At 41.9% G+C, this 25,927-nt stretch overlaps 1 protein-coding gene and 1 pseudogene across 1 annotated transcript; one reads left to right on the forward strand and one right to left on the reverse strand.

Annotated features, from left to right (window-relative positions):
• Window positions 1-12,972: 12,972 nt before the first annotated feature.
• Window positions 12,973-19,078, reverse strand: gask1b (golgi associated kinase 1B). The gene is made up of 4 exons (XM_053506149.1): window positions 17,856-19,078; window positions 16,627-16,832; window positions 13,650-13,876; window positions 12,973-13,298 (listed from the first exon to the last, which is right to left on the reverse strand). Exons 1-4 carry the CDS (start codon window positions 18,694-18,696, stop codon window positions 13,091-13,093), a joined length of 1,482 nt encoding a protein of 493 aa, XP_053362124.1. The 5' UTR covers window positions 18,697-19,078; the 3' UTR covers window positions 12,973-13,090.
• Window positions 19,079-21,503: 2,425 nt separating this feature from the next.
• On the forward strand, window positions 21,504-24,977 carry LOC128531959 (alcohol dehydrogenase class-3-like; annotated as a pseudogene).
• Window positions 24,978-25,927: the final 950 nt, after the last annotated feature.

Here is a 25,927-nt window from a genome sequence, read left to right on the forward strand (position 1 = left end):
TAGATTTTTTTTATTATTATGTTTAAAACCCCACAACAACATCATTAGTTAAAATAAAATGATCTGTCAGTCTTGTTTCATAGACATCAAAGTAAACATTTATAGAGTAAATAATTTTATTTAAGTCATTTATTAATAAACATGTATCAATTATACAGATTACAATTATAAATATGTATAATTTATTTTATGTTAAGAAATTAATATATATCTGCATTTAGTCTACTTTTTTTTTTTTTCATCACCTGTAAGGAGAATTTACACTCATAGTAAAATGATATTTTAGACAGATCGTTAGCCCTCGAACCACCCCCCCCCCCCCCCCCCAAAAAAAAAACAAAAACAAAAACAGGTTCTCGTCTGATCAGCTATACAAGTGACTCCACCCCCTTATGTAAAGGCTCCGCCCTCAAAACTGTGACATGTGCGTTACTGCTCATACCCGCAGCAGGAAGTCGAACAGCGCCACTTTGCTCCACTCGTGATGATGGAGGCTGCTGCAGCTCCACTCGGGTCTCGGGACTCCGCGCTGCCAGCACCGGTACTGTAACGACGTCTGATACCAGCTCCACCTCACAGAACCTGATCTCGACTCGGGTACCGGCAAAACAGACGGGTCGTACAAGGTCACCAGACCCAGCTGAACATCTGAAACAGCACGGTGTAGCGATGATGCAACATTCAACAACAACATTTATCATCATGATCATTTATTCACTCACCATCTATCTACAGTATAATATTTTACGGGATTTAAATCACTGGAGACTCCTAAAGAATTGAAGACCAAAGAGCAGTGCTGCTGAATTCTAGATTCTGTTTCGTATAGGTTTATAATAACACACTTCCTCTAATAAGTTACCGTTTCTATAGCAACAGTTCATACACAGTGAAGTGTAAAGCACACAGCCAATAAACAGATCATAACAATCAATATTTAGTACAAAGAGATTTACTTATGTAGCATTTATGGAAGGAGTCTCCAGTGTCAGTGCTGTGTAACAGGCAGAGGTAAAGCTGTAATTTTAAGCAACTACCACATCCTGCAAACATTTATTTGCAGTTTTTGAATAATTTGACAATCTGGCATTTTTCTGTTAGTACTTCTATGACATGATCATAATTTTTAGTTAATTTTTAGTTTAGTTAATACGAACATAAGGCAAAAAAATTATGGTTTCTTTTTCATCTTAGATTAAATATTTAACATATTGGAGACATGCTATTAGAAAAAATGCTTTTTGGGATTTAACAGTGACATTTTTAGACTTTATCAAAGTACCACATTGAGCAATATTTTCCTACAACAACATGACGTTTTATTTTTTTTACATATTCTTTGCAAATGCTGAAGAAGAAATACACAGTCATTTTTTTAGGAGCAGCTTCCTAGTAAAACCTGCTTTATATTGACCCGCGTTTATAAAGCAGTCTGGTGAAAAATGATTAGTGCAAACATGAACGCATTTAGGTAAATCAGCGGGGACGTTAGCTTCAAAAACTAAATTCAGCCACTGCGTCCTCAGCGGCTCAGATGTCGGTAGTGAATGATGACTGCTGTGATCGCTATTACACCCAACAACTGTACAACACACTCGCTTAGGCGCCATTTTGCTCCAGCGGCGAAAAACAATAGCCGACAGCTTCTTCTCACTCGGGGCGGGTCTTTGCTAAAACACCAGTGTCAATCAACTAGTGTAGGAGCGGCCTCTTGTGGTGTGGCGTCACAGTGACAGGCATTTGCGATTGCCAACTCTATACAAGCCGAAGAAGAAGGAGACTGACATCACCTCCACGTGAATAAACCCGGAAGAAACCAGTGACAACATTCTCTAGATATCTAGTATCTTGTGATACATTTATTTTTAGGAAAACGTAGCTAAATCTAAATAAATCAGTAATTATTTTTATATCCGTTTTGCTGGCAGATTTATTTAAAAATAGTTTTTTTCCCTTGTTGGCCTGCATTTCAAAATAGATTAGTCCTGAAGTTGCCTTCCCTTGGCGGATGTGAGCCTGTAGAGGGCGCTGTTTCAGCACACTACTGAGTGGAGTAAAGAGCGATTTGGAACGCGTCATGAAGAGGAGAGGTCATGTGACTGCAGCCGGACAGAGAGGGCGGTGTAACTCAATTTCTAAAGCCGTATCGAGGTGTTACAGCGGGATTCTGTTGTTCCTGTAGAGATGTACACCCTGACCCTGAGCCTGCTGGACCTGCTCTCCGCCCTGGTGCTGTCACTTCCGGTACACAGCGCGCTCTTACCGCTGGTCATAAACACCAGGGGCCTCATGTACAAAGACTTGCGTTGAATTCATACTAAAACATTGCGTACGGACAAAGCTGTAAATGTGCGTACGCAGTAAAAAAATGTATGAAACACTGCATACGCGGAATCCCACACATATTCTCTTTGTACATCCAAATTAACGTGAAATTGAGGGCACGTGCACGAGCGCAAAACCCCTCCCTGCCTCCTCCCCGTATAAATATGGTAATGACTCCACTTTGGCAAAACCAAACGAAATAGCAAAAGCAAGCAAGAAGAGAAACTTCACAGAATGTGACTTGGAGGTGCTCCTATCGGAGGTAAACCGGAGAAAAACTGTGTAATTTGTAAGTTTGTCCTCCAGAATTAATAACAAAATAAAAAAATTTAGCTGGAATAATATCTTTAAATACATCACTCACCAAGAAGCCACCCATCGCGAACCCTGCCACCTTGGAGTCTTATCCCAACCATGCTGTTTGTAAGGATGAATGAATCATGGGTTAACCCAGGCCACCTTGCCACAATATTTGTTAGGCGCATTTGATCATCACATATTATTTGCACATTTGTTGAATGGAAATGTTTCCGATTCACATATGCAAATTCGTCTTCAGATGGCGCCTTTATAGCAGTGTGCATGCAGGCGTTCGCTCCGATTACATTAGAAAAAACGGCGATCGCTGCAAACTGCACTTTAAAGTTTGGCTGGTCAACTGCATGGTATGGAAACCTTATATAACTGCTAGACATGCGGATGATCCCGTCCCATATAGCTGCCATTGCACGGCTCAAAGACGACTGGCTTAACCCCGAGCGGTCTGCCAGTTCCCTTTGGAAAGGATCAGTTGCCAGGAAACCAAGCATTGTCAGCACCTGTAAGGGAACGGGTAATGCGTGGCTCCTCGCTGTCTCTCTTTCCAAATTTGGACCCAACTCAGCACAGAGCTCCAAGAGGATAGCTCTTGGAAATCTGAAATGGCTAATAAGCCAGTCATCATCGTGGGCCAGAAAATCACTGTGATCCCTAAAAACGCGTTCCCTTCAGATTCGGCCACTGACAATGTCCTCTAATAAAGCCAACACTGCCATTGCCATAGACTAAGGGTTGTATACATTTGCAAATGCTTTTATATGTTCTAAGTCACATAATTGGTAGAAAAATATTGTGTCAATTAACCCATTTTATCAATTATAAATTAATAGCAATGTTTTTCACATGTGTTGGTGCGATACTTTGTAGTGTGCAATCTAACATAATTGCCTCTAGGAGTCGCCAACGGAAATAAAACAAACACACACAAGAAATACACATACGCCAGACATGAAGTTGGTGTGGGAGAACGCACATTCTCACGTTAATTTTACTGTTAGTAAATCCGACCGGGAGTGTGAAAACTGGCGTAAGTTTTTGTGCGTACGCAGCGTTGATACATGAGACACCTGGGGCTTTGAGAACGCCATTGTCGCAGGTGAGAGCGCGGCGCATGCACAGTCTCTCTCGCTCGGCTCACTTTCAAGGGATCTTGTGGGAGGAAAAGGAGCATGGGGGGTCCTCCTGGTGACGTCAGAGACTAATCTGCATATTCATCGGATCGATTTGCATATTAGGAAGTAAAGTTGTGTTAAAAGTTTAAGTGGATTCTATACAAATTAAAGGAAAGGTTTAGTCTGTACATTGGGTCAGAATCCACTCTTTTAATGATATACCGTACTTTCCGGACTATAAGCCGCGACTTTTGTTACACAATTTCAACCCTGCGGCTTATGTAGAGATGCAGCTAATGTATGCATTTTTTCTAACGGCCGCCAGGGGCGCTCGAGCAGAAAAGGTAAGAGTGAGACATGTGTTGTCGAGGAAGACGCAAGTCACAACCGCTAATAAACGCCATAGAAGAAGAAATTTAACGTACGGTAACTTTGCGCGCTTTGTACATGAATAAAATTAGCATAAGCCTAACCTCATCATGGAAAATGCAAAAAGAAAAGCATATGACGCAGCTTTCAAGGTAAAAGTAATCGAGTTGGCCGATAAAGAAGGAAACAGAGCTGCAGCACGTAAATTTCGCATAGATAAGTCGATGGTGAGACGCTGAAAACGGCAGCGGGAAGAACTGGAGCAATGTAAAAAGTAGCTTAGAAAAGCTAAGTTATGTTATTAAAACATTGAAAACTCTTTTTGTGTAACGTCTTTCTTTGTAAATATCCCATGTTTCAATGTGGGCACATGCGGCTTATAGTCAGGTGCGGTTTATGTATGTACAAAATGGTTTTTCCTTTAAAATATGTACTAGGTGCGGCTTATAGCCAGGTGCGGGTTATAGTCCGGAAATTACGGTATTTACGTTTCACACACTGGAGGACCAGAAACCAGTCTGTCTGTCTGTATGTCTGTCCAGTCAGATTCTGTCACGTCATCACACAAAACTGTCTGTCTAGACTTTACTGAATCTCCTGCAGTCCTTAGATCTCTACCTGAAGTTTAATCTGCACCATCAGTGAATCTAAATGTGGAGTAAAAGTGATGTTATGAACAGTTATGTGTGGGATTTAATAATCTACTGTAAAATAATCTACTAATGCGCTACTGTCTCAATGTAAACAAACACCTGCACCAATAGATATTAATTAGAAAAGATAAAGTGAATATTTTTACTGGGATTAGTTCATATTTTCACTTTGGCTGAAATAACAGCGCTGAAGTGGTATAAGTGAATTTTAACACGCTGGAGTGGTTTTAAGACAAAACTTCATCTTTATCCTTTTATCTACTTTTTCCATTTCTCATCTGTGATTCACTCTCCGATTACCGAACAGGGAGTGTATTTGTCTGAGCACCAAAGAGGGACAACTTAGTGTAAACAAGGCGTAAGATACTCAACCTTACAGAATGGGATTTCTTTGTATTAATAAGTTAGACAGAGAGTTCTGCTGTACAGAGAGACACACAGACATGGACGTGGGCTTCAACCTCAAATAATAATCATAATAATAATAATAATATCACTGATTAGAATAAAGATTAACAGATTAATATTAGATTTAACATTTTAACTATTTGTACAAACTCTTTAACCGTCAGGGACGTGTACTAACACCAATGAGTTTATTAAATTCAATAAATGCAAATAATCCCTTAGAAACAGCCTTCTGCATGTAGGACTTTGATTTGGCCACAAGATGGCGATGTGACCGTTATTACCGCTACAGAGCGCGTGCTTAAACGGAAGAATTATTAACACGTGTGAAATATTTGATCTGATTGTTATTAAAGTGATTGAAAATGTGAACTGATAATGATCAGTACAAGTATTCCAAAGGTAGCCGGTCACACACATGACAGACTGAGGTGTCTGATGCTAATGTGGCTAACAAATAAGAAAGAACAAACAAACCTATACAAATCTATAAACTATCAGACTGATCATTATTAAACATGTTAATCTGCGTTACTTTTCCCTTCAGCTCACACTTGAGATGAGTGTGTGATGGTATACACCAGGCTAAACTGTAGGCCGGTGTGTGTGTGTGTGTGTGTGTGAGCCCCATGGCTTCACAAAGCTCTCATTATTAAGACGGAGAGACGCTGTGGAGATTTTTGAATGAATGATGGTTTAATGCTGAGGTTTTATTTCACACATGATCTTAAAACATGTGGAACATTTGGCACTTTCACCAACTCAGAGTGGCTGCTTAGTGCTCACACACACACACACACACACACACACACAGGACGCATGAGATTTGTACAGTCCATGACACTGATTTATTAATCCCGAAGGACAAATATTTTAATGCAGCAGCGTGACAAGGCCAGAAATGAGCGCACTTCTTTTCCTGGAATATGGATTGCACCGGGCTAATGTGTGTGTGTGTGTGTGTGTGTGTGTGTGTTTTAGTCCTGCACTCAGACATCTCCAGATGACTCTGGATGGAAGGAATGGTGTGTCGTTTCCCTCAGCCGTTCTTCTCCTTCCTGTCCGAGCTTTCCCTGCTTGTTTGTCTTCCTGTCACTGCGACATCATTTCCTTTAAGAACATTACCAGACGTGTAAAAGCAAAGGCTCGGGTTTGTGTTAGAACATGGCAAGAGCTGATGATTGATCTGGAAAGAGCAGAGATTTCTCCCCTGATGTCATGCGTTTCTGGCCCTTTGAGGTCATGACCTTACATAACCCCAGTCTGACCCTGGTGACCTCTAACGGGGTGTGACGCAGGAGTTTAGCCCCGGTATTACTGTCCTATAAAGCTGTCTCAGCACACAATGTCTCAACCAGCCTCAGATAGGGGCGGGGCCGAGGTGGAGCTAAAAGGTGAAAAGTGATTTTTTTTACATTTCATGAAATCACAAACTTTAATATTTCAGGTTTAAGTTTACTTTGATATTATATACTTATTAGTTATCATTATACAGTTATTATTTCTCCTTTAGTTTCATTTGAATATATTATAAACTTATTAGGAATCTCTACAGGAGCAGCAGAAAGACAGTTTTTATACAGTAGATTTATTAATAGTCATTTTGCACTAACTGTGAAGTGCAATGAGTGTGTGATGTGTGTTGTAATGATTGTGTAATGAATGTTTGATGTGTGTGTGATGTGCAGTGTTGGGGGACGTTACTTTTTAAAGTAACTAATTACGTTACAAAATTACTCACATTAAAAAGTAATCAGTTACATTACAGCGTTACTTTCTGATTAAAGTAACTAGTTCGAGTACTTTTCCATTGTAGAAAATGAAAACTCCTTTATGATTCCTCATGCATGTTGTTTTAGTCAAGACCTTTATAATTATTCTACCATCATCACTCAGTGAAGTTTGGCCCACTACAAGTCAGGGCTTGTAGGACGACTTTCACACACACACACACACAGTAACAGATTGGGAAATGACTGATGTCTGCATAACGGATTACATTTTTTTTTTAAATAACTAAATAACTGAGTACTTAAATAGCGGACCTAACGCATTAAATTATTCGTTACATCAAAAAAGTAATCCAAGTTAGACCCAACACTGGTGATGTTTGATAAGTGTGTAATGAGTGTGTAATGAGCACATTCCACAGAGACTACCCTTACGTTAGTTACTGAGAAGCTCTATGCTGCTAGATCAGCTAAACTATCATCTGTCTTCATCCTCCTGGACCTGTCAGCTGCATTTGACACAGTGAACTACAAGATTCTATTATCTATTCTGACAAGCCTTGGACTGTGGAACAGCATGGCAATGGTTTGCTTTTTATCTAGAAGATAGGTCATATGAGGTGACATGGAGGGGATCCAATACTGCCCCACGCAGACTCTCTACCGGTGTCCCACAGGGCTCAGTGCTTGGCCCTCTTCTGTTCTCCCTCTATACCCGGTCTCTTGGTAAGGTCATATCATCACATGGAGTGTCTCTTGGTAAGGTCATATCATCACATGGGGTTTCATACCATTGTTATGCAGATGACATGCAACTTATTCTCTTCTTTCCTCCCTCAGAATGGCAGCTCATCAGCTGAAGCTCAATCTGAGTAAAACCAACTGCTGTTCATCCGTGGTGACTCTAGACCTTGTGATATCCCTGGTCAACAATCAAATCACTCTTTTAGCCACCGCCCGCAATTATGGGGTAAATATGGATAATCATCTGTTATTTTCCCCACTCATCGCTACCCTTACTCGATTTCTTCTTTACAACATCAGAAGAATCTGCCCATTTCTTTCTTCACAGGCTACTCAGGTGCTTATTCAGTCCCTTGTTGATTGGACTACTGCAACTCACTCCTGGCAGGTCTATCCACAATTTGTCCTCTGCAACTGATCCAGAATGCAACAGCACATCTTGTTTTCAGCCTTCCTAAGTTCTCCCTAACCACCCCACTGGTCGCTCCTTGCACTGGCTTCCTGTAGCTGCCCGCATCTAATTCAAAACTCTGTTGCTTGCCTACAAAGCTAAAAATGGCCCAGCACCCACTTACCTCTCTGCTCTAATCACACCACGCACTGCACCACGTTTCCTCCGATCCTCCAGCACAGCTCGCATCGTCCCACCATGGGATCGGGGATGGCATTTATCCAGACTCTTTTCTGTTCTGGCCCCTAGGTGGTGGAACAAACTTTCTTCAGATGTCCGTACAGAATAGTCTTAGACGATCTTTAAACGATGACTCAAGACGCATCTGTTTCCTCAATACCCCCACCAAAAAAAAAAAAACCTCTTTAAAGTTGTGTGACTGATGGCACTTAGTTAGTAACCTAGTAACCCAGTGTAAGTATCTATCCAGTAATGTGAACGTCAAAATGTAAATGTGATAAGTGTGTGTAATGAGTGTGTAATGAGTGTTTGATGAGTGTGTAATAAGTATGTGATGTGTATGATGAGTGTGTGATGTGCAATGAGTGTGTAATGAGTGTGTGATGTGCTGTGTTTGGTATAACGCGTTACAAAGTAATGGGTTAGAGTACTCGGATTACTTTTTTGATGTATCGAGTAATCTAATGCGTTAGGTCGCCATTTAAGTTCTCAGTTATTTAGTTATTTCTTTTAAATGAAATCCATTATTCAGACAATTTATGTAATCAATGAGCCAGACAGTTATCCTACAAGCCCTGCCCCCAATAACCTGCCCCCAATAATACCCCTTTTTCATCAACGCTTGCACCAATTTTAGCAATGTTTGACTCGCGATGAGAAGCGGTGTTAGGCACTGTGAGCCGCCACGAGTGACCGCCCGACGTTCCGCAAAGTTCTGCAAGGTCTGCGAGGACCGACGTGCAGAAAGATGGAAACGTATGATGAACTGAACATACGGCCACCGTGCGAAACTGCGTAGGTGAAAAGTATGCAAAAGTTCTCTAACTAGTTTAATTTTATCAGAAAGTGACATTGTATTGTAACTGGTTACTGATTTTAATGACAGTCCTTTTGTAATGTAATTAGTTAATTTTAAACATAACGTCCCCCGTGTTTTGGAGATAAAGTCAGAGAGGCCAGATTGAGGTGGTTTGGGCATGTTCAGAGGAGAGATTTTGAATATATCGGTAGAAGGATGCTGAGGTTGGAACTGCCAGGCAGGAGGTCTAGAGGAAGACCAAAGAGGAGATTTATGGATGCAGTGAGAGAGGACATGAAGTTAGTTGGTGTGAGAGAAGAGGATGCAGAGGATAGGGTTAGATGGAGGCAGATCACTCGCTGTAGCGACCCCTGAAAGGGAACAGCCGAAAGACAAAGAAGAAGAAGTCCCCCAACACTGGTGATGTGTAATTAGTGTGTTGTGTTTGACAAGTGTGTAATGAGTGTGTGATGTGTGTGATAAGTGTGTGATGAGTGTGCAATAAGTATGTGATGTGTGTGATGAGTGTGTGATGTGTGACGAGTGTGTAATGAGTGTGTGATTTGTGTGATGAGTGGATGATGTGTGATGAGTGTGCAATAATTATGTGATGTGTGTGATGAGTGTGTGACGTGTGTGTAATGAGTGTGTGATGTGTGATGAGTGTGTAATGAGTGTGTGATGATTGTGTGATGTGTGATAAGTGTGCAATAAGTATGTGATGTGTGTGATGAGTGTGTAATGACTGTATAGTGAGTGTGTAAGGAGTATGTGGTGTGTGTGATGAGTGTGTGATGTGTGATGAGTGTGTAATGAGTGTGTGATTTGTGTGATGTGTGATAAGTGTGCAATAAGTATGTGATGTGTGTGATGAGTGTGTAATGACTGTATAGTGAGTGTGTGAGGAGTATGTGGTGTGTGTGATGAGTGTGTGATGAGTATGTGGTGTGTGTGATGAGTGTGTGATGAGTGTTTAATGAGTGTGTGATAAGTGTGCAATAAGTATGTGGTGTGTGTAATGAGTGTGTGCGAGTGTGTATGAATTGTATTTGTGTGATGAGTGTGTGATGTGTGTGTAATGAGTGATGATGTGTGCACTTTTCCTGTACCACCCTACCATGCTTTCACATTGCCCCGCCCCCTTACTTTGCCCCGCCCATCTCTCATTTTGCCACGCCCTCTCTCACGTTGAATGAGACGACAACAGTTGGAGAAAAATGGGTAAAAACAGGTAGAGAAAGAAGAAGAGAGAAATGTTTGGATGAATTAAGTGAGGGAGGGGAAGAGAAATGGGTGGTAATACACACACACACACACACATACAGAGGGAGAAGTAAGTTACTGCACACAAGAAGTCGGTTAGAAGAGTCTCCTTTTATCCCTCTATCTCTCTCTCCCTCGCTTAATTTCTCTCTCCATTAGATTTCTCTCTCTCTCTCACTCTGCTAATTATAATCTCTCATTTCATTTTTATTATTTAGCTTCTATGTTAGTTTCTCTTCTCTCCTCTTCTCATTCCATATTTCATTTCTCTCTCTCTCTCTCTCTCACACACACACACACTCTTCCTCTCTTTGTTTAACAGAAGAGTCTTTATGAAGTGCAGCGTCTCAGCATAATTGCTCCACTTCATAACTAAGCATGACCTGGTTTTTCCTTCTGTCCACTCTCTCTCTCTCACACACACACACACACACACACGACCCCAAGTGAACTTGGTTGCAGTAGGCTGAACCCCTCATTAAGTCATATGATGTCTCTCTACTGCCCTTCTGAAGTGTGTGTGTGTGTGTGTGTGTGTGATGATTTCAGGAGTAGGATGGTGACATTTTGAGATTTACACCCAGTGTGTAGTTATATACAGTAATATATAGTTTTTTAATCCAGATTATAATGTAATAATGTAAAATAAAGGGTTTTGATAATTTTGCAGATTTAATAAATATTGTGTGTATATATTTCTCATATACAAGCTCCGCCCACACATGGTAGACCACACCCCCTCCTGTCTGATGCTGAGGAAGAAAAATGTAGAATTCAAATTAATTAAATGAAAAAAGGTTATTTTACTTAAATACATTTAATTATTATTATATTTCCTGTGTACGGCAAGTGTGTGTGTGTGTGTGTGTGTGTATACAATTAGTGTAGATCTTCAGATTAGAAATGTGCATGCATTCCTTCTCTGTGCCACAACGAGGATTTATACACACACACACACACTCTCTCTCTCTCTCTCTCTCTCTCTCACACACACACACACACACTGTGTGGAGCTGCTTTATGAGTCAAAAATGGAAGGAATGAAAACAGTGACGACCACAAGCGACGATTTTCTGATTAAAATCTTTAGAAGGAGTTTTTCTTCACTGAAGGAGACACGTAAAGCCTCAAAACATCTAGTGTGTGTGTGTGTGTGTGTGTGTTTCTCATGGGGTTTTCCTGTAGAGGAAAACAAAATCTGCATGTGAAAACAGCACTCAGGACTGCAGGCTTACAGCCAGGTCTTGCTCTCTTTTCTTTGTGTGTGTGTGTGTGTGTGTGAGAGAGAGAGAGAAAGATGCAGAAATATTTGGGGATTTGCACAGCTGTCAGCTCTGAGAGTTAGATTGGAGAATCTTAAACTCTCCCTCTCTCCTCCTGTAGAATATGATACGGTACCTGTACAGTCTATCTATAGGTTTAATATCCATTAATCTGGCAACACAATTTTGATGGAGCAAATTTAAAGCTCCTTATCTCGCTCTTCTCTACAGTAACTCACCTTTAACATCGTGTGTGTGTGTGTGTGTCTCAGGGTCAGAGGTTAACCCCACATGCGAGTGACAGATGCGACACTCCTCTGCTGGGTCCAACACGGCTGAATGTAGAAGAACAGCGAGAGGGAATATGTGAAAGAATAACAAGAGTTCTGGGTTGAATGTGCCGTCCTGTGTTTTTCTGTTTATTAGCGGCGTGTGAGCAGCAGTGCGAGAGGAAACAGTCGTGCAAGAAGCCTCACACTTTACACTTTTATAAACAAACAGTTTCTCACATCCTGAAAATCTAGGAGTGTCTCAGTCCTATCCTTCTGCTCCTATAGTTCTGGCAAACATTCATCCGTCACTTTATGCAACCTTCCATCAATCTATGAATCCATCGCTAGCAAATCTATCCATTTTTTTATCACTTCATCGCTCTTTTTTGTCCATTCATCCATCCATCCATGTTCCTATCCATGCATTCATCTCTTACTCTCTATTCTTTCATCTGTCTGTCCATCCATCCATTCTTACCTTTATCATCCAGCCATGCATCCATTTATCTCTCTCTCTCTATCCATCCATCTATCCATAGCTCTATCCATCAATCCATATTTCCTCCATTCATTTACTCATCTCTCTATTGGTCCATTCATCTATTTGTCTTCTATTTATCCCTGCCTGTCTTTCTCTTGTCTGTGCACCCATCCATCCATCCATTTCTCTATCTATTCTTCCATCCATAAATCCATAGCTCTATTTATCTCTCTATCCATCCCTCTCTCTATCTGTCCATCTCTGTGTATCTAATTCTGGTTTGTATAGCGCCCCCATGCTGCAGCGGTTTCTCACAGTGTGTGTTTGGGAGTAGCTGTAGATTCCTACACCTGAGACTACAGGTGTGTATCGGGTTGCCGTGTGGTCCTGAGGCTGATGGTGTTTCTACGTCTGGGGAGTTTTTTTAGGGTTCGTGGGGACTCTACTGGTTTAGGCCACGCCCACTTTAGGTTTAAATCCTAACTCCATATTTATCGCATGCACCTGAAAAACAAACACGTCACAAACTTTCAGCCTAAAGAGACAGCGGATTTTTATTTTTGGAGAAAAACACTCTTTTAGAAAGGAACACGAATCAAAGATAATGATGATGTAATCGATGTTTACGTCTGTATGTAATGAATGACATCATATTATGAACTTTGGGCATGAATTCAAAAGATTAATAAATTAGTTATTAATTATAACGTTTCCCGCGGGTGTTTACGTGTTCATGGCGACGATGTTGATGCCGTGAGCGTTGATGTAGCGCAGTAGGACTCTCGCGCGGCTCTCGATGACGTCGATGAGCTTATCGATGCCGCGGCGTCCTCCCTGATTCTCCCAGAACTGTTCATCCACAAACAGGGACTGTAGGAGGTTCTGTCTGAGACGCTGAGAACGCAACACACTCACAGCTGCGTCAGGGAGCCTGATACACACACACACACACACACACACATTGTACAGTCTGAATAATTGCATAATTAAACTTAAAGTGGGTGGAGCTAATCTTAGATATACTTTGCATAACTTCTCCCTCATTACTACAGAAGCTAATGTCGCTGGCCCCGCCCACACAGCTTTTATATAAACATTTCCCTCTCTTTGAATCAGTCACTTAATGAACAAGTGAAAGCTAACACGGCTACAGGATAAACCTCACTGTAACTGTGTGCAGTCTCAGACAGACAGCTGTCAATCAAGTGTGCTCATTAAAATACTAAGCCCCTCCCATTTTTTTATTTAGACTTGAGTTTAATACAAAACTACTAGAACTCACTCTTTAATTCCCTCGAGCAGTTTAAAGTCCAGGTTTTCTTCTCCGCGGTCGAAGAAGGCGTTGTTGTTGATGTAGACGAGGCGTCTCGGGTCAGTCTTGCGATGGACGATGTGAGAAAGCTCCAGATTTTCCGCATTAGCGCAGTGTCCGTGATATCCGAGCCGGACACAGCTGTCCTGTGGGCGTGGCCTGAAACCACAGCAGTTCCTGTCGAGCCGCTGGTGATTCTGGAAGCAAGAAAGTGTCTTGTTATAGAAAATCTAAATAAAACACTAAATATAGTCGAGTATCGGTGCTGTTACCTTCCCTTCTCTCTCTGGTGGAACCATTAAGGTTAATACGCTATATAACGGCCTGTGTGTGTGTGTGTGTGTGTGTGTGTGTTTCCCAGTCACAAATTTTTAGAGTTTAGAACCCACACTTATCCAAAACCCCTGAACGAACCAGTCTAGAACTCTTTACACTGACAAAAATTAAACTGTGCAAAAGGAAACATCTTAAATCCAGTCAGATTTATCTAGAAATGTTTAACAGAAGCAAATACTGTATATGTTTATAGCAAACCAAATATAAGATTATGTAGCCTAATTCTAGACATTTAACTAAACAAACATAAAAATAGCAAGATTATAAACTGATGCTGATTCCAGCCGGCCGACACGGTGGCATGAAGCTGGAGGCCAGAGGCAGAGACAGGCTGAGAAGATGGACAGCAGGAGGGTCGGGTACCAGACCCGGTGCCAATATGGCACCAGTACCATCAGAACCGGTATGTACTGGGACTGGACCTGAATCAGAGCAGACAGAGCAGAACCTCACTTCGGTATTAATATTTGTGTTCTGGTTCTCTGAATGAACGTAAGAAGCATCATCACCCTCATCATCACCGCAGGCGGAAAATCATTTCCTGACTGAGAAAATGGACGCGTACGCAAGACGGAAAGCTCTAATAATAAAAATCAAACTAATCCCTGCAGTAACGCGAGTGTCCATGTTGTTTCCACAATCCGATTAAAATCACAACTCTGGAAACGAAAGCATCCATGTGAATGCTGCGCGTGAATGCAGTAATTACCCTCGCTCTGACGGCAGCAGGTAGCATTAGCACGCTAAGCTAAACGCTCTGAAATGAAAATGCCTAAAGCTAAACGGTCTAAAGCGTGTCTGTATTTCACAACAAACGTTTTTCAGCTATTGCGTGTAAAAACTCGTCAAACCTAATGGAACATCTGAGGACACACAGAGGGACGCAGCATGTTTAACAGCGTGTGGACGTCAGCTGGCAGTGTGTGTGTGTGTGTGTGTGTGTGTGTGTGTGTGTCCGGCCTCAGTCAGACCAACACTACCCAAGTCAGTAGAGCTGGCGTGTTTTACCAGGTGAGACAGATTTGGTGATATTTCTGCAAAAGAAAGGAACTAATGTACACACTATTAGCGTGTTGATTTACCGCAGTATGTGTAATGTGTGTGTGTGTGTGTGTGTGTGTGTGTGTGTGTGTGTGTGCAGCGCCTCGCTGTAGATGTTACAGATTCTCATCCCAGATTCCCCAGGTCACTGCAGACTCCTGCAAAAACACATGACCTGCTGGTGTGATGCAGGAACGGTTCTTGGCGGTTCTTCACAGTTGAACACTCTCCTCTCCTTTACCGTTCCCCACAAGGCATCAGGGGGTGTAAGATTGGGGGAACGGGACGGGGACGGGAAGGAATCGTTCTGCCACCGTTTTTAAACTCGTTCCCCGTTCACGAACGGTTCCGTATGAGCGGAAATAATACACAACTATGAATTAATTTTCCTCCATCGAGAGACTCATTAACAACAACGACTGCACAACACAACTTCCTTTACACTATGGGAACACGTGTGTCTGGATCTATGCCCTGTCGACACACACACACACACATGCGCGTCCAGGATGTACATGTTTCAGTACTGTATGTTTTGGAGCATATCATATATTTATATGTATACCACGTATACTTTACACTTTTACTATACTGTTTATTTTACTTTTTTTTTGTCGAGGGGACGATCACCTCTGGTTGGCAGCAGCGCCAGGCTGAAGTTGGACAGACTGACATCAAATCCACGGCAGGTCTATGAGATGGGGATGAAAAGGAGGTGGCGCTCACAAGCTCTTTAGCAGTGTATACACGTTGAAGGCCAGAAGGCTGGTCGCTGTTCTATGTTAGCGGTAGCAGGGTTAAGAGCCAGTGAGCCCACATGGTTATCACAGTGCGGTAGTTTGAGCGGCAGGTCGGCATTTAAGGCATAACAGCCATTCGTCGACAGCAGACATGGCCGGCGCATTCCTGAGGCTGAAAATAACTGAAAGCGAAAGTGCCGGGCCCGCGAACGCGGCCCATCAGTGGCTGATGCACGAATAACTGCTCAACCGTTTAGAACACTCGGGTTGAGGCTGAAATGGAACACACCATGGCACTCGCAGGACGCCATTTCTCGCCCGGCTCTTTTCTGAATTCTCCTGAACCAATCTTCTTTCCTCTTTTCATAAAAAAAAAGAACATTCAAAGGACTTCAGCCATAATGCAGTACCAGCCGTGTCATGTTTAGCCGCCCCACCCTTCACATTCCTGCTGATGGGGAGGCCGTGATGCCAGATGAGCTCGTCAGTTTCGGTTTTAGAGATAGGAGGAGCGGAAACTTTTGCGACATGCCCGTCACTGGAGAATCTGCGACAGTATAAACTGTTCACTCCAAATTATTACTCGTTGTTGCTCAATACTGGTTGAAAACACATGTGATAATTCTTAGTCTTACAGAATCATTCTGCTTGGAAACCTTTAGGACATGAAAATACATAAAACCTACATAAAACCTTCCAGGGTTCTCAACAAAGGAACCACAAACCAGCTAAACATCTCGAGACTTGTTCCACTCTTAGTAAAATGATATTTTAGACATATCGTTAGCCCTCGAAAAAAAACAAAAAAAAAAACAAGTGACTGCTCATACCTGCAGCAGAAAGTCGAACAGCGCCACTTTGCTCCACTCGTGATGATGGAGGCTGCTGCAGCTCCACTCGGGTCTCGGGACTCCGCGCTGCCAGCACCGGTACTGTAACGACGTCTGATACCAGCTCCACCTCACAGAACCTGATCTCGACTCGGGTACCGGAACAACAGACGGGTCATACAAGGTCACCAGACCCAGCTGACCATCTGAAACAGCACCGTGTAGCGATGATACAACATTCAACAACAACATCTATCATCAAGATCATTTATTCACTCACCATCTATCTATCTATAATATTTGAAGGGATTTGAACCACTGGAGACTCGTTGCCATGGTACCACCCATGATGATTTAATATGTGTTACAGAACAGTGCTGGTGAATTCTGGATTCTGTTTAGTACAGATTTATAATAATGCACTTCCTCTAATAAGTTACCGTTTCTATAGCAACAGTTCATACACAGTGTAGTGTAAAGCACACACACTGAACGGATCATAACAATCGATATTTTATACAAAAATATTTAATTATGTAGCATTTATGGAAGGAGTCTCCAGTGTCAGTGCTGTGTAACAGTCAGAGATAAAGCTGTAACTTAAAGTAACTCCCACATCCTCAGGACGGAGGAGTTTACATTTCTCTGCAGTTTCTGAATAATTTGACAATCTGGCATTTTTCTGTTATTACTTTTAAGACATTATCATCATTTTTTAAGAGTTTATATGAACAATAGGCAAAAAAAGGTTTCTTTTTCATCTTAGATTGAAAAATGTCAGCACTCAACATATTAGAGACATGCTATTAGAAAAAAAAATGCTTTTTAGGGAATTAACAGTGACATTTTTAGACTTTATTACATGACCACATTAAGGAATATTTTCCTACAACAGCATGATGTTTTATATTTTGACATATTCTTTGCAAATGCTGAACAAGAAATACACAGTCATTAATCTGGGGCTTTAGCTAATGAAGCTAACACATATTGGAGGCTTATACAGAAGCTTCCAGTTTAGCATCACACAACCCCCAAGACACAAGACCTCAAACCCCAGAAAGCTGATCGAGGAGATGTCACTGTATGATATGATATAAATAATAAAGTATTAATGATTCTAAACATATTTAAAGTTAGCATTTGTGCTGAAAAACTGTAAAATATCACACTGAAACATAGAAATGAAATAACGCAGGTTAGACATGATGAGTTTCAATGTGACGTACCCAGAGCATGGAACCTCCTGCTGATGGACACTAAACTCCGATTGAGGCCTAGGACTCGGTCCAGGTGGAAAGCAAAGACTTCACTCATGTCCTCAGCTCTCTTAATGACCCCACACTGTCCATCACACCCTCCTGCATGGCCCAGGTTCTGATCAAACCCACTCACGCTCTTAAACAGGAGCATGGGAGGATAGTTCTCCGGTTCGAGAACTTCCACATGTCTGATTTTGCACTTGGACAGGAAGCGCATGGTTTCTATATCAGCTTGGCTGAACCACGGTGGAGACTTTTGGCTGTAGATCCGGATGGAGTTTCCATCATCATCATCAGCAACATCATTATAAATGAGCTGACCTGGTTTAGAGAATGAATGGAGGACCAGCCTCCACAGGTCTCTAGATTCTGCATGTCTCAGCGTTTCTTCTCCGTGGTGGTGGTGGTGGGTTGTATCTTGGCGTTGGTTCTTCACTTGGTTCTTCACCTTCTTCCTGCGTGGTTTGGAGCGCACCGTTGCTCTCAGGATGGCAGGTTTGTATCTTTTGGATTTCAGGGTGATGTAGACCACGTTGGAGTGTGTTGGAGAAGGAGATCCTGGAATCTTTTCCAAAATCCATCTTCTGCTTTTGGTCAGGTTTCGGTCATGCTCTCCAGGGCTGATCCACAACTCTACGCAGAAGAGGTAGAGCAAGCAGGCGAAGGCGAGGAGTAAAGCTCTCCTGTTCCTGGAGAATCTCCAGCAGGATCTGAAGACCCTCCTACAGGACAGGCAGGTCAGATGGACGAGTGTGTGGTGTGCGCTCCGAGCAGGACGGAGCAGATGTTCCTCCATCTGTAAGGTCATCTCCGCATGGACAGCTGGAGCTCGTGAAGAATAAACAGGGTTAATTTCCTGAGTGATGTTTATGATGAAAGCGCCGAGTGTGAGGGAGAAAAATCACGAATCCTTAATGTCGCATCAAAACCCGACAACTGCGCCGAGGGCATGACGCGCGTGAGGTCCGTGAATAAACCATCTGCAGGATGAGAAATAAAACACACTCGGGCTCCCTGAGCTTCATCTTCATCCGCTGAGAACCAGAAGAGTCCGATAATAAAGAGTCCGATGATGAAGAGTCCGATGATAACCCGCACTGCACTGGATGTCTGATCCGATAATAAACACTGATCGGATGGGATGGGATCGAGTCCCGGAGGAACACCACCCCGTGTCCGACTCCACAGACAGAAAATCACCCTGAAATAATTCACGCTGAACAGTTCACAAACTTTAAGGTATTACAGCGCCACCTGCTGGGAGAACTCTCTCACTGTGATAAAGTGTTGTATTTCAAAACCCTGATTTTTAGTTCTCACCAACCCCTCATCCAATAATCTATAAACCTTATAGAATAAACCTAGAATCAGGAATTAATAAATGTTTTTAGCTGCTACAGCAGAAACTGACTGATTTTAAAAAATTTTAAATTAATATAAATAAAAGAAAGGTTTTGTCTGTGCGTCGGTCAGAAGATATATATATAATGATATCTTTATGTTTCAAACAAGAGAGGAGGAGAAACATTTCAGTTTGTCACAGCATCACACAAAACTTGTGGACAGAATTTAATTAAACGTTTACACTTTTACAGTTCATTATGTATCAGCCTGAAGTGGAATCTGAGCCATAAATTCAATTAAATCGTTGAGTAGAAGGAAAGTTATTAACATTTATGAACCAGATTATAAACCACAAGTTTTTGAGAGCATACTGCGTACTGATACTGCGTATGCATCACACAAAACTGTCTGGACAGAATTTATTGAAACTTCTCCAGTCTTTAAACTTTTGCCTGAAGTTTAATCTGCACCATCAGTGAATCTAAATGTGGAGTAAAAGTGATGTTATGAACAGTTATGTGTGGGATTTAATAATCTACTGTAAAATAATCTACTAATGCGCTACTGTCTCAATGTAAACACACACCTGCACCAATAGATATTAATTAGAAAAGATAAAGTGAATATTTTTACTGGGATTAGTTCATATTTTCACTTTGGCTGAAATAACAGCGCTGAAGTGGTATAAGTGAATTTTAACACGCTGGAGTGGTTTTAAGACAAAACTTCATCTTTATCCTTTGATCTACTTTTTCCATTTCTCATCTGTGATTCACTCTCCGATTACCGAACAGGGAGTGTATTTGTCTGAGCACCAAAGAAGGACAACTTAGTGTAAACAAGGCGTAAGATACTCAACCTTACAGAATGGGATTTCTTTGTATTAATAAGTTAGACAGAGAGTTCTGCTGTACAGAGAGACACACAGACATGGACGTGGGCTTCAACCTTAAATAATAATAATAATAATAATATCACTGATTACATTAAAGATCAGCAGATTATTATTAGATTTATAGGAATAAAATGCTCAAAAAATGCTAAAAAATATTGCTGATCTCTCTCTCTCTTTTACACACACACACACACACACACACATATTGTACGTCTTTACACATTAAAAATTTTTTTTTTGCTCATAATCCCTTTTAATGTACACAGGCCTGCAGGAAGTACATTTACATTTACATTTAGTCATTTGGCAGACGCTCCAGAGCGACTTACATTTTTATCTCATTACACATCTGAGCAGTTGAGGGTTAAGGGCCGCGCTCAAGGGCCCAACAGTGGCAGCTTGGTGGTTGTGGGGTTTGAACCTGGGATCTTCCGAACCGTAGTCCAATGCCTTAACCACTGAGCTACCCCTGACCCCAAGTACACCCCAGAGATTAATGATAAAGTGTACACACTGTAATGATGTTATTCTGCCTGTAATCAGTTTCTTTCTTCCCAGACTGGATAATTCCTGTCTTTATTCCCAGAAGTGATGATGGAGTGTAAGAGTAACACACAGTCAGGGGTCTGAAAGAGATCCTCCTTTACTGCTAACAGAATTATAGTTGAGTTTAAAGTAAAGAGTAAATCACGCGCAGAGTGAAACACGTCCTCATGCTGATCTGTAGAGAAGAACGAAACGCTCTCAGTCTGGACCTGGACCAGGTGTCGCTCTCAATACCACTAACGCAGAGTCAGCAAAGTCTTAATCAGGTATTAATAACTAAACCTCATTCAAACACACAATTAACACATTTAACACTATTCATATGTTTTAGTGCAGGAATTTTATTATAAATATTTCTTCAGGTGAATTCTATTACATTATTGTTTAAAAAAGGGAAGAATTTAGGCAAAATGTTTCAGTTGGTGGTGTTATTTTAATAAATTAATTTATTTAAAGAAATATAAAAAGAAAAAAAAGAAAATTTGAAAAAAATCCAAGGAAATTTTATTAGTCATTTATAATTGTATTTTTGCTCTAAAGGGTTTAATTAAATATAAGATCACAGAGATATATAAAAAAACGAGACAGGAAGGAAAAAATGAGAAAATGGTGTCACAAAACAGCAGCAAAGAAAAATTGTCTGATTTTTTTTTTCATTAATTTATTTTATTTTACTTTATTGTTACCTTAAATGCCTGGATGTATTTCAGATATACTGCAGGAAATAAACATTTGAGTTGATGCAGGTTGGTGTGCAGCAGGTGGCAGTGTTGGGTTTATGACTTACAGAATCACAGAAGAAGCACAGAAGTCTCACACACCCCAAAACACACACACACACACACACTTCAGCAGAGGTAATGTTGTGTGTGCTGTCTCTGTAAAAGTAATAATGTTTAATAATGATAGAAGTGAAATTAACTAGTGTGGACTTTTGCTTTACTCTGAATGTTCCATAAGAACTGTGTGTGTGTGTGTGTGTGTGTGTGTGTGTGTGTGTGTGTGTGATTATTTATAAAGAGAAGGAGGTGTTACAGAGGATCTTGTTTGGATCAGGATGGGATCTGAGTGTAAGGTCAGAGTCCACCTGCAGATCTAAAACACACACACACACACACACACACACACACACACACCTGATGAACACCTGAACTACTGTCAGAGCCGCTGTTACAGAGAACTAATCAACAACTATCTAGGATCAATAATGTTATTTTTAAGTGTGTGTGTGTGTGTGTGTGTGTGTGTAGGTGATCAGGTGTAAGGCGGCGGTGGCGTGGGAACCTGGGAAACCTCTCACCGTAGAGGAAGTGGACGTCGCTCCGCCTAAAGACCATGAAGTCAGAATTAAGGTCTGTGTTTCTGCTCAGCACTTTAATGAAACTCTTCTACAGCCCTGACCTTTTGATTGTGTGTGTGTGTGTGTGTGTGTGTTTCAGATAGTAGCGAGCGGTGTGTGTCACACAGACTGGACGTATCTGTATGATTGTGAGAAAGGAGTGAAGACTCGTCCCTTTCCTCTCGTTCTGGGACATGAGGGTGCGGGCGTGGTGGAGGGCGTCGGCCCGGGCGTGACCACCGTACAGCCTGGTACACACACACACACACACACACACACACACACACACACACACACACGTCACTGTTAAAATGAACATGTTGTACTGAATATCATCTGAATTTTTTTTTCTCGTGCCCACCCTCTGATTCCCGCCCACTTTACACAAAGCTCCGCCCCCACAACCTGCAGCCGCTCAGTGTTAAAGTAAAGACTGTCCTGACATCCCTTCCAAAGTTCTGACTTGTATCTTCTTCTTCTTCTTCGCTCCAGGTGATCATGTGATCCCTCTCTTCCTGCCTCAGTGCGCCGAGTGTGAGTTCTGTCTGAACCCAAAGACAAACCTCTGCTTTAAGAACTGGTGTGTTTGCTTTATTTTGGTCACATAAACAGCTGTATAAATTTAATCTAAACCTCACACACACACACACACACACACACACACACACACTTTATTACTTGAACACACTACTATATGCCATGCACACACTCTAATCTTTCATTGCATCACCGTTCGCTTTATTTACAGCACACACACTCCATGACATTGTTATAACACCCTCATGCAACGTCACAACATTTATCTCAGTCTGCTCAGAGTTCTCCAGAACTGATGTCCAGTTCCAGTCCAGTGTGTAAATGATCCCTCGTGCTCCCAGAGCCGCTCTCTCACACACTCTGAGTCCTGGAGTATATCTGCTCCATCAGTGAAGAAGAAACCCTCCATAGATGTGATGACCTGGTGATTCAGTACATTCAGGTGGTCAGCTGACTTCATTTTATTGCCCCATAACGTTACTGAGTCTCGACCTGAGTAACTGATCAACCCCAGATCATAACACTGTCTCCAGAGGCTTGTACAGTGGAGACTATGCATGATGGGAGCAGCGCTTCATGTCCTTCCCTTCCCACCCTGACACGCCCATCACTCTGGGATAGGATCAGTCTGGACTCATCAGGTCACATGACCTTTCTCCATCACTCCAAAGTCTTTTTGACGCCTCTTTACCCGATTCCAGTCACTTCACTTTTATCTCTTTAGTTATTGTCTTTGCTTGATGCAGGAAAGTAATTTGAAGCTTCTGACACTCAGTAACGTCTCCTCAAGCAGAGAAGCTTCTTGCAGAGAATGTGTGTAGTCTTATTACCATACAGTATGTGTTAATATTTAATATTACTCATTAATGAATGTGTTTGATGTCTCCTCTTTACTCTCTTGCTCAGCTTTGTGTAGCGATGATGTCTATAAAAATGTTGCAGAAATTCTCTCTGTCTCTCTCAGGGCGAAGACCCAGCAGGGTGTGTTAGGGTGTGTACGAGTCGTATCACCTGTAGGGGGCAGCAGGTGTATCAATTTTTAGGAGTGAGCTCGTTCTGTGAATACACAGTCGTTCCTGAATACAACGTGGCTAAGATCGATCGAGACGCACCGCTGGATAAAGTCTGTCTCCTGGGCTGTGGAGTGGCTACGGGATACGGAGCAGCAGTAAACATAGCTAAAGTGTGTGTGTGTGTGTGTGTGTGTGTGTGTTTAAACAAGATCGACCAATGTAGCCATTGCTCCCCTCTACTTCTTGCCTTTTTCTTTTACTTTTCCATCCTCTCCTCCTCCCTGTCGTTGTCCCTCCTGGTGTGTGCAGGTGGAGCGTGGTTCCGTGTGTGCCGTGTTCGGGTTGGGAGCCGTGGGTCTGGCCGCGGTGATGGGCTGTAAAGCCGCCGGAGCCTCCAGGATCATCGGCGTCGACGTCAACGCAGAGAAAGGTGAAATCGGGAAGAAGTTCGGCGTCTCTGAGTTCGTGAACCCGAACGATCAGAACAAACCCATTCAGGAGGTTCTGGTGGAGATGACGGGGGGAGGAGTGGACTACAGCTTCGAGTGTGTGGGGAACGTCACGCTCATGGTGCGTTGCTTCTTCTGTTCTGTTTGTTTTTCTCTCTGCTCAGGTTAATCAGTGTGTTTGGTCTCCACTAGAGGGCAGTGTTTGAGAGCTGCAGAGTTGGCTGGGGAACCTGTGTGATTGTGGGATGGAATGAGACAGACAGCCTGTCCCTCGCACCCATCGACGTCCTGATGGGACGGACACTTAAAGGAACTTACTTTGGTGGTAAGAGACGAGCGGTTTATAACGTCTGTCTCTGATCAGAGCGTCGGCTGTAAAATCCGTCAATTCATCATTTATATCAAAACGCTGCTCTCTGATCAGGGTGGAAGAGTGCGACTGGTTTACCCAAACTGGTGGACGACTACATGAGCCGACGGATCTTACTGGACGAGTTTGTGACACACACACACCCTCTGGAGGAGATTAACCACGCCTTCGAGCTGATGGCCAATGGGAAAAGGTCTGTGGGTCACATGACCATAATCCCACTTCCTACCTGAACAAACATTCATTTATTATTAATTCATCTGTATTTATTGTTTTTCTGTTTCTTTTCTCAGTATTCGGACGGTGATAAAAATATGAGCATAAACCACGATGACATCATCAGTTGCCATGGCAACACACTCACACTCCAGTCGGTCTCTGAGCTGCTGAAACTTTAAAAACTGAAGTAAAAATGTAAAGTTTAAAAGAAAACACTGTGACGTAAACGGGAACTCTGGACAGAAGACGTGTTTGTTTGTGTGTAGATGCTGATTGTGTAAATAAATATGTCACCATAAGTGGGCGGGGCCATGTCATTACATCACCTGAGGATAATATATGTGATGATGAGCCTGATAACGCATGTCTGTCACGATACACAAAACATTGCAACATTTTCGGTTCAGTAAAGTGAAAAAAGATCAAATAATTAAATTTCTTTTCATTTGTTCTGAATGTAAATTGTGAACATATAAACTTGTGAACACTGGTAAACAGGTAAACAAAAATAGACCGTCAAGGCACACCCCTTCCTTTATTAAATACAAAAACAAATTCTAGATATGTTTTGTGCAAGAACAGTAACAGCGCCACCTAGAGCAAATAGTACGGGCTGTAGATGCGCACAGTGAGAACAAGCTTTAATATCAAATCTATTTATTTTGTTAAACACGTTGTCAGCCCATGTACTGCAGAATAACATCCATGTGCGCGCCGAACCCTCCCACTTTTGTTCTTAGCGAATCAGTATTGTTTTTACATGTTTGTAATTTCTTTTCTAAAATACCCCTTCGCAAGGCGATCGGACAAAAAAAGAACAAAAGTTAAAGGGCTTCGACCAGATCGACCTGATCTTCTAATTAAGCAGCAGTCACATGATCACGGCCGAGCTCACACTCGGTGCTTTTCTAGCACTTCTCATGGCTATTTACAGGCCATTATTAAAGTTTCATTTTTGATTGTGTTTGCCCCCCAAAAGAAAAAAATTGCTGGCTAATGTTAACAAAAACAAGACCGGAATTGTTAGCAGACGTAACATCACTTAAGCTATTGTTATTTTAAATTAGGGATTATTAATAGATACAGTACAGTATAAACCATCATTTGCGCTAATTGCTGTATTTGCTGTAGATGGCGCTGTTCGTATTTTTGCAGAGCTTAGGGAAGCGTGTCCTTCAGACACAGCAGGACGTTTGTGATAACGCCCTCCAGTGTGTCACTGTCTCTGTCAAATTCCACAGCTTCATGTGCAGTGAAAGCCATCGTGCTGCCAAAGACTGAACTGTGAGTGAAGACTCAAAAAGATTCCAGCGCTGTAAGAAAGTGT

This window comes from Clarias gariepinus, chromosome 10, assembly GCF_024256425.1.
Source record: "Clarias gariepinus isolate MV-2021 ecotype Netherlands chromosome 10, CGAR_prim_01v2, whole genome shotgun sequence".
Classification (NCBI taxonomy): Eukaryota; Metazoa; Chordata; class Actinopteri; order Siluriformes; family Clariidae; genus Clarias; species Clarias gariepinus.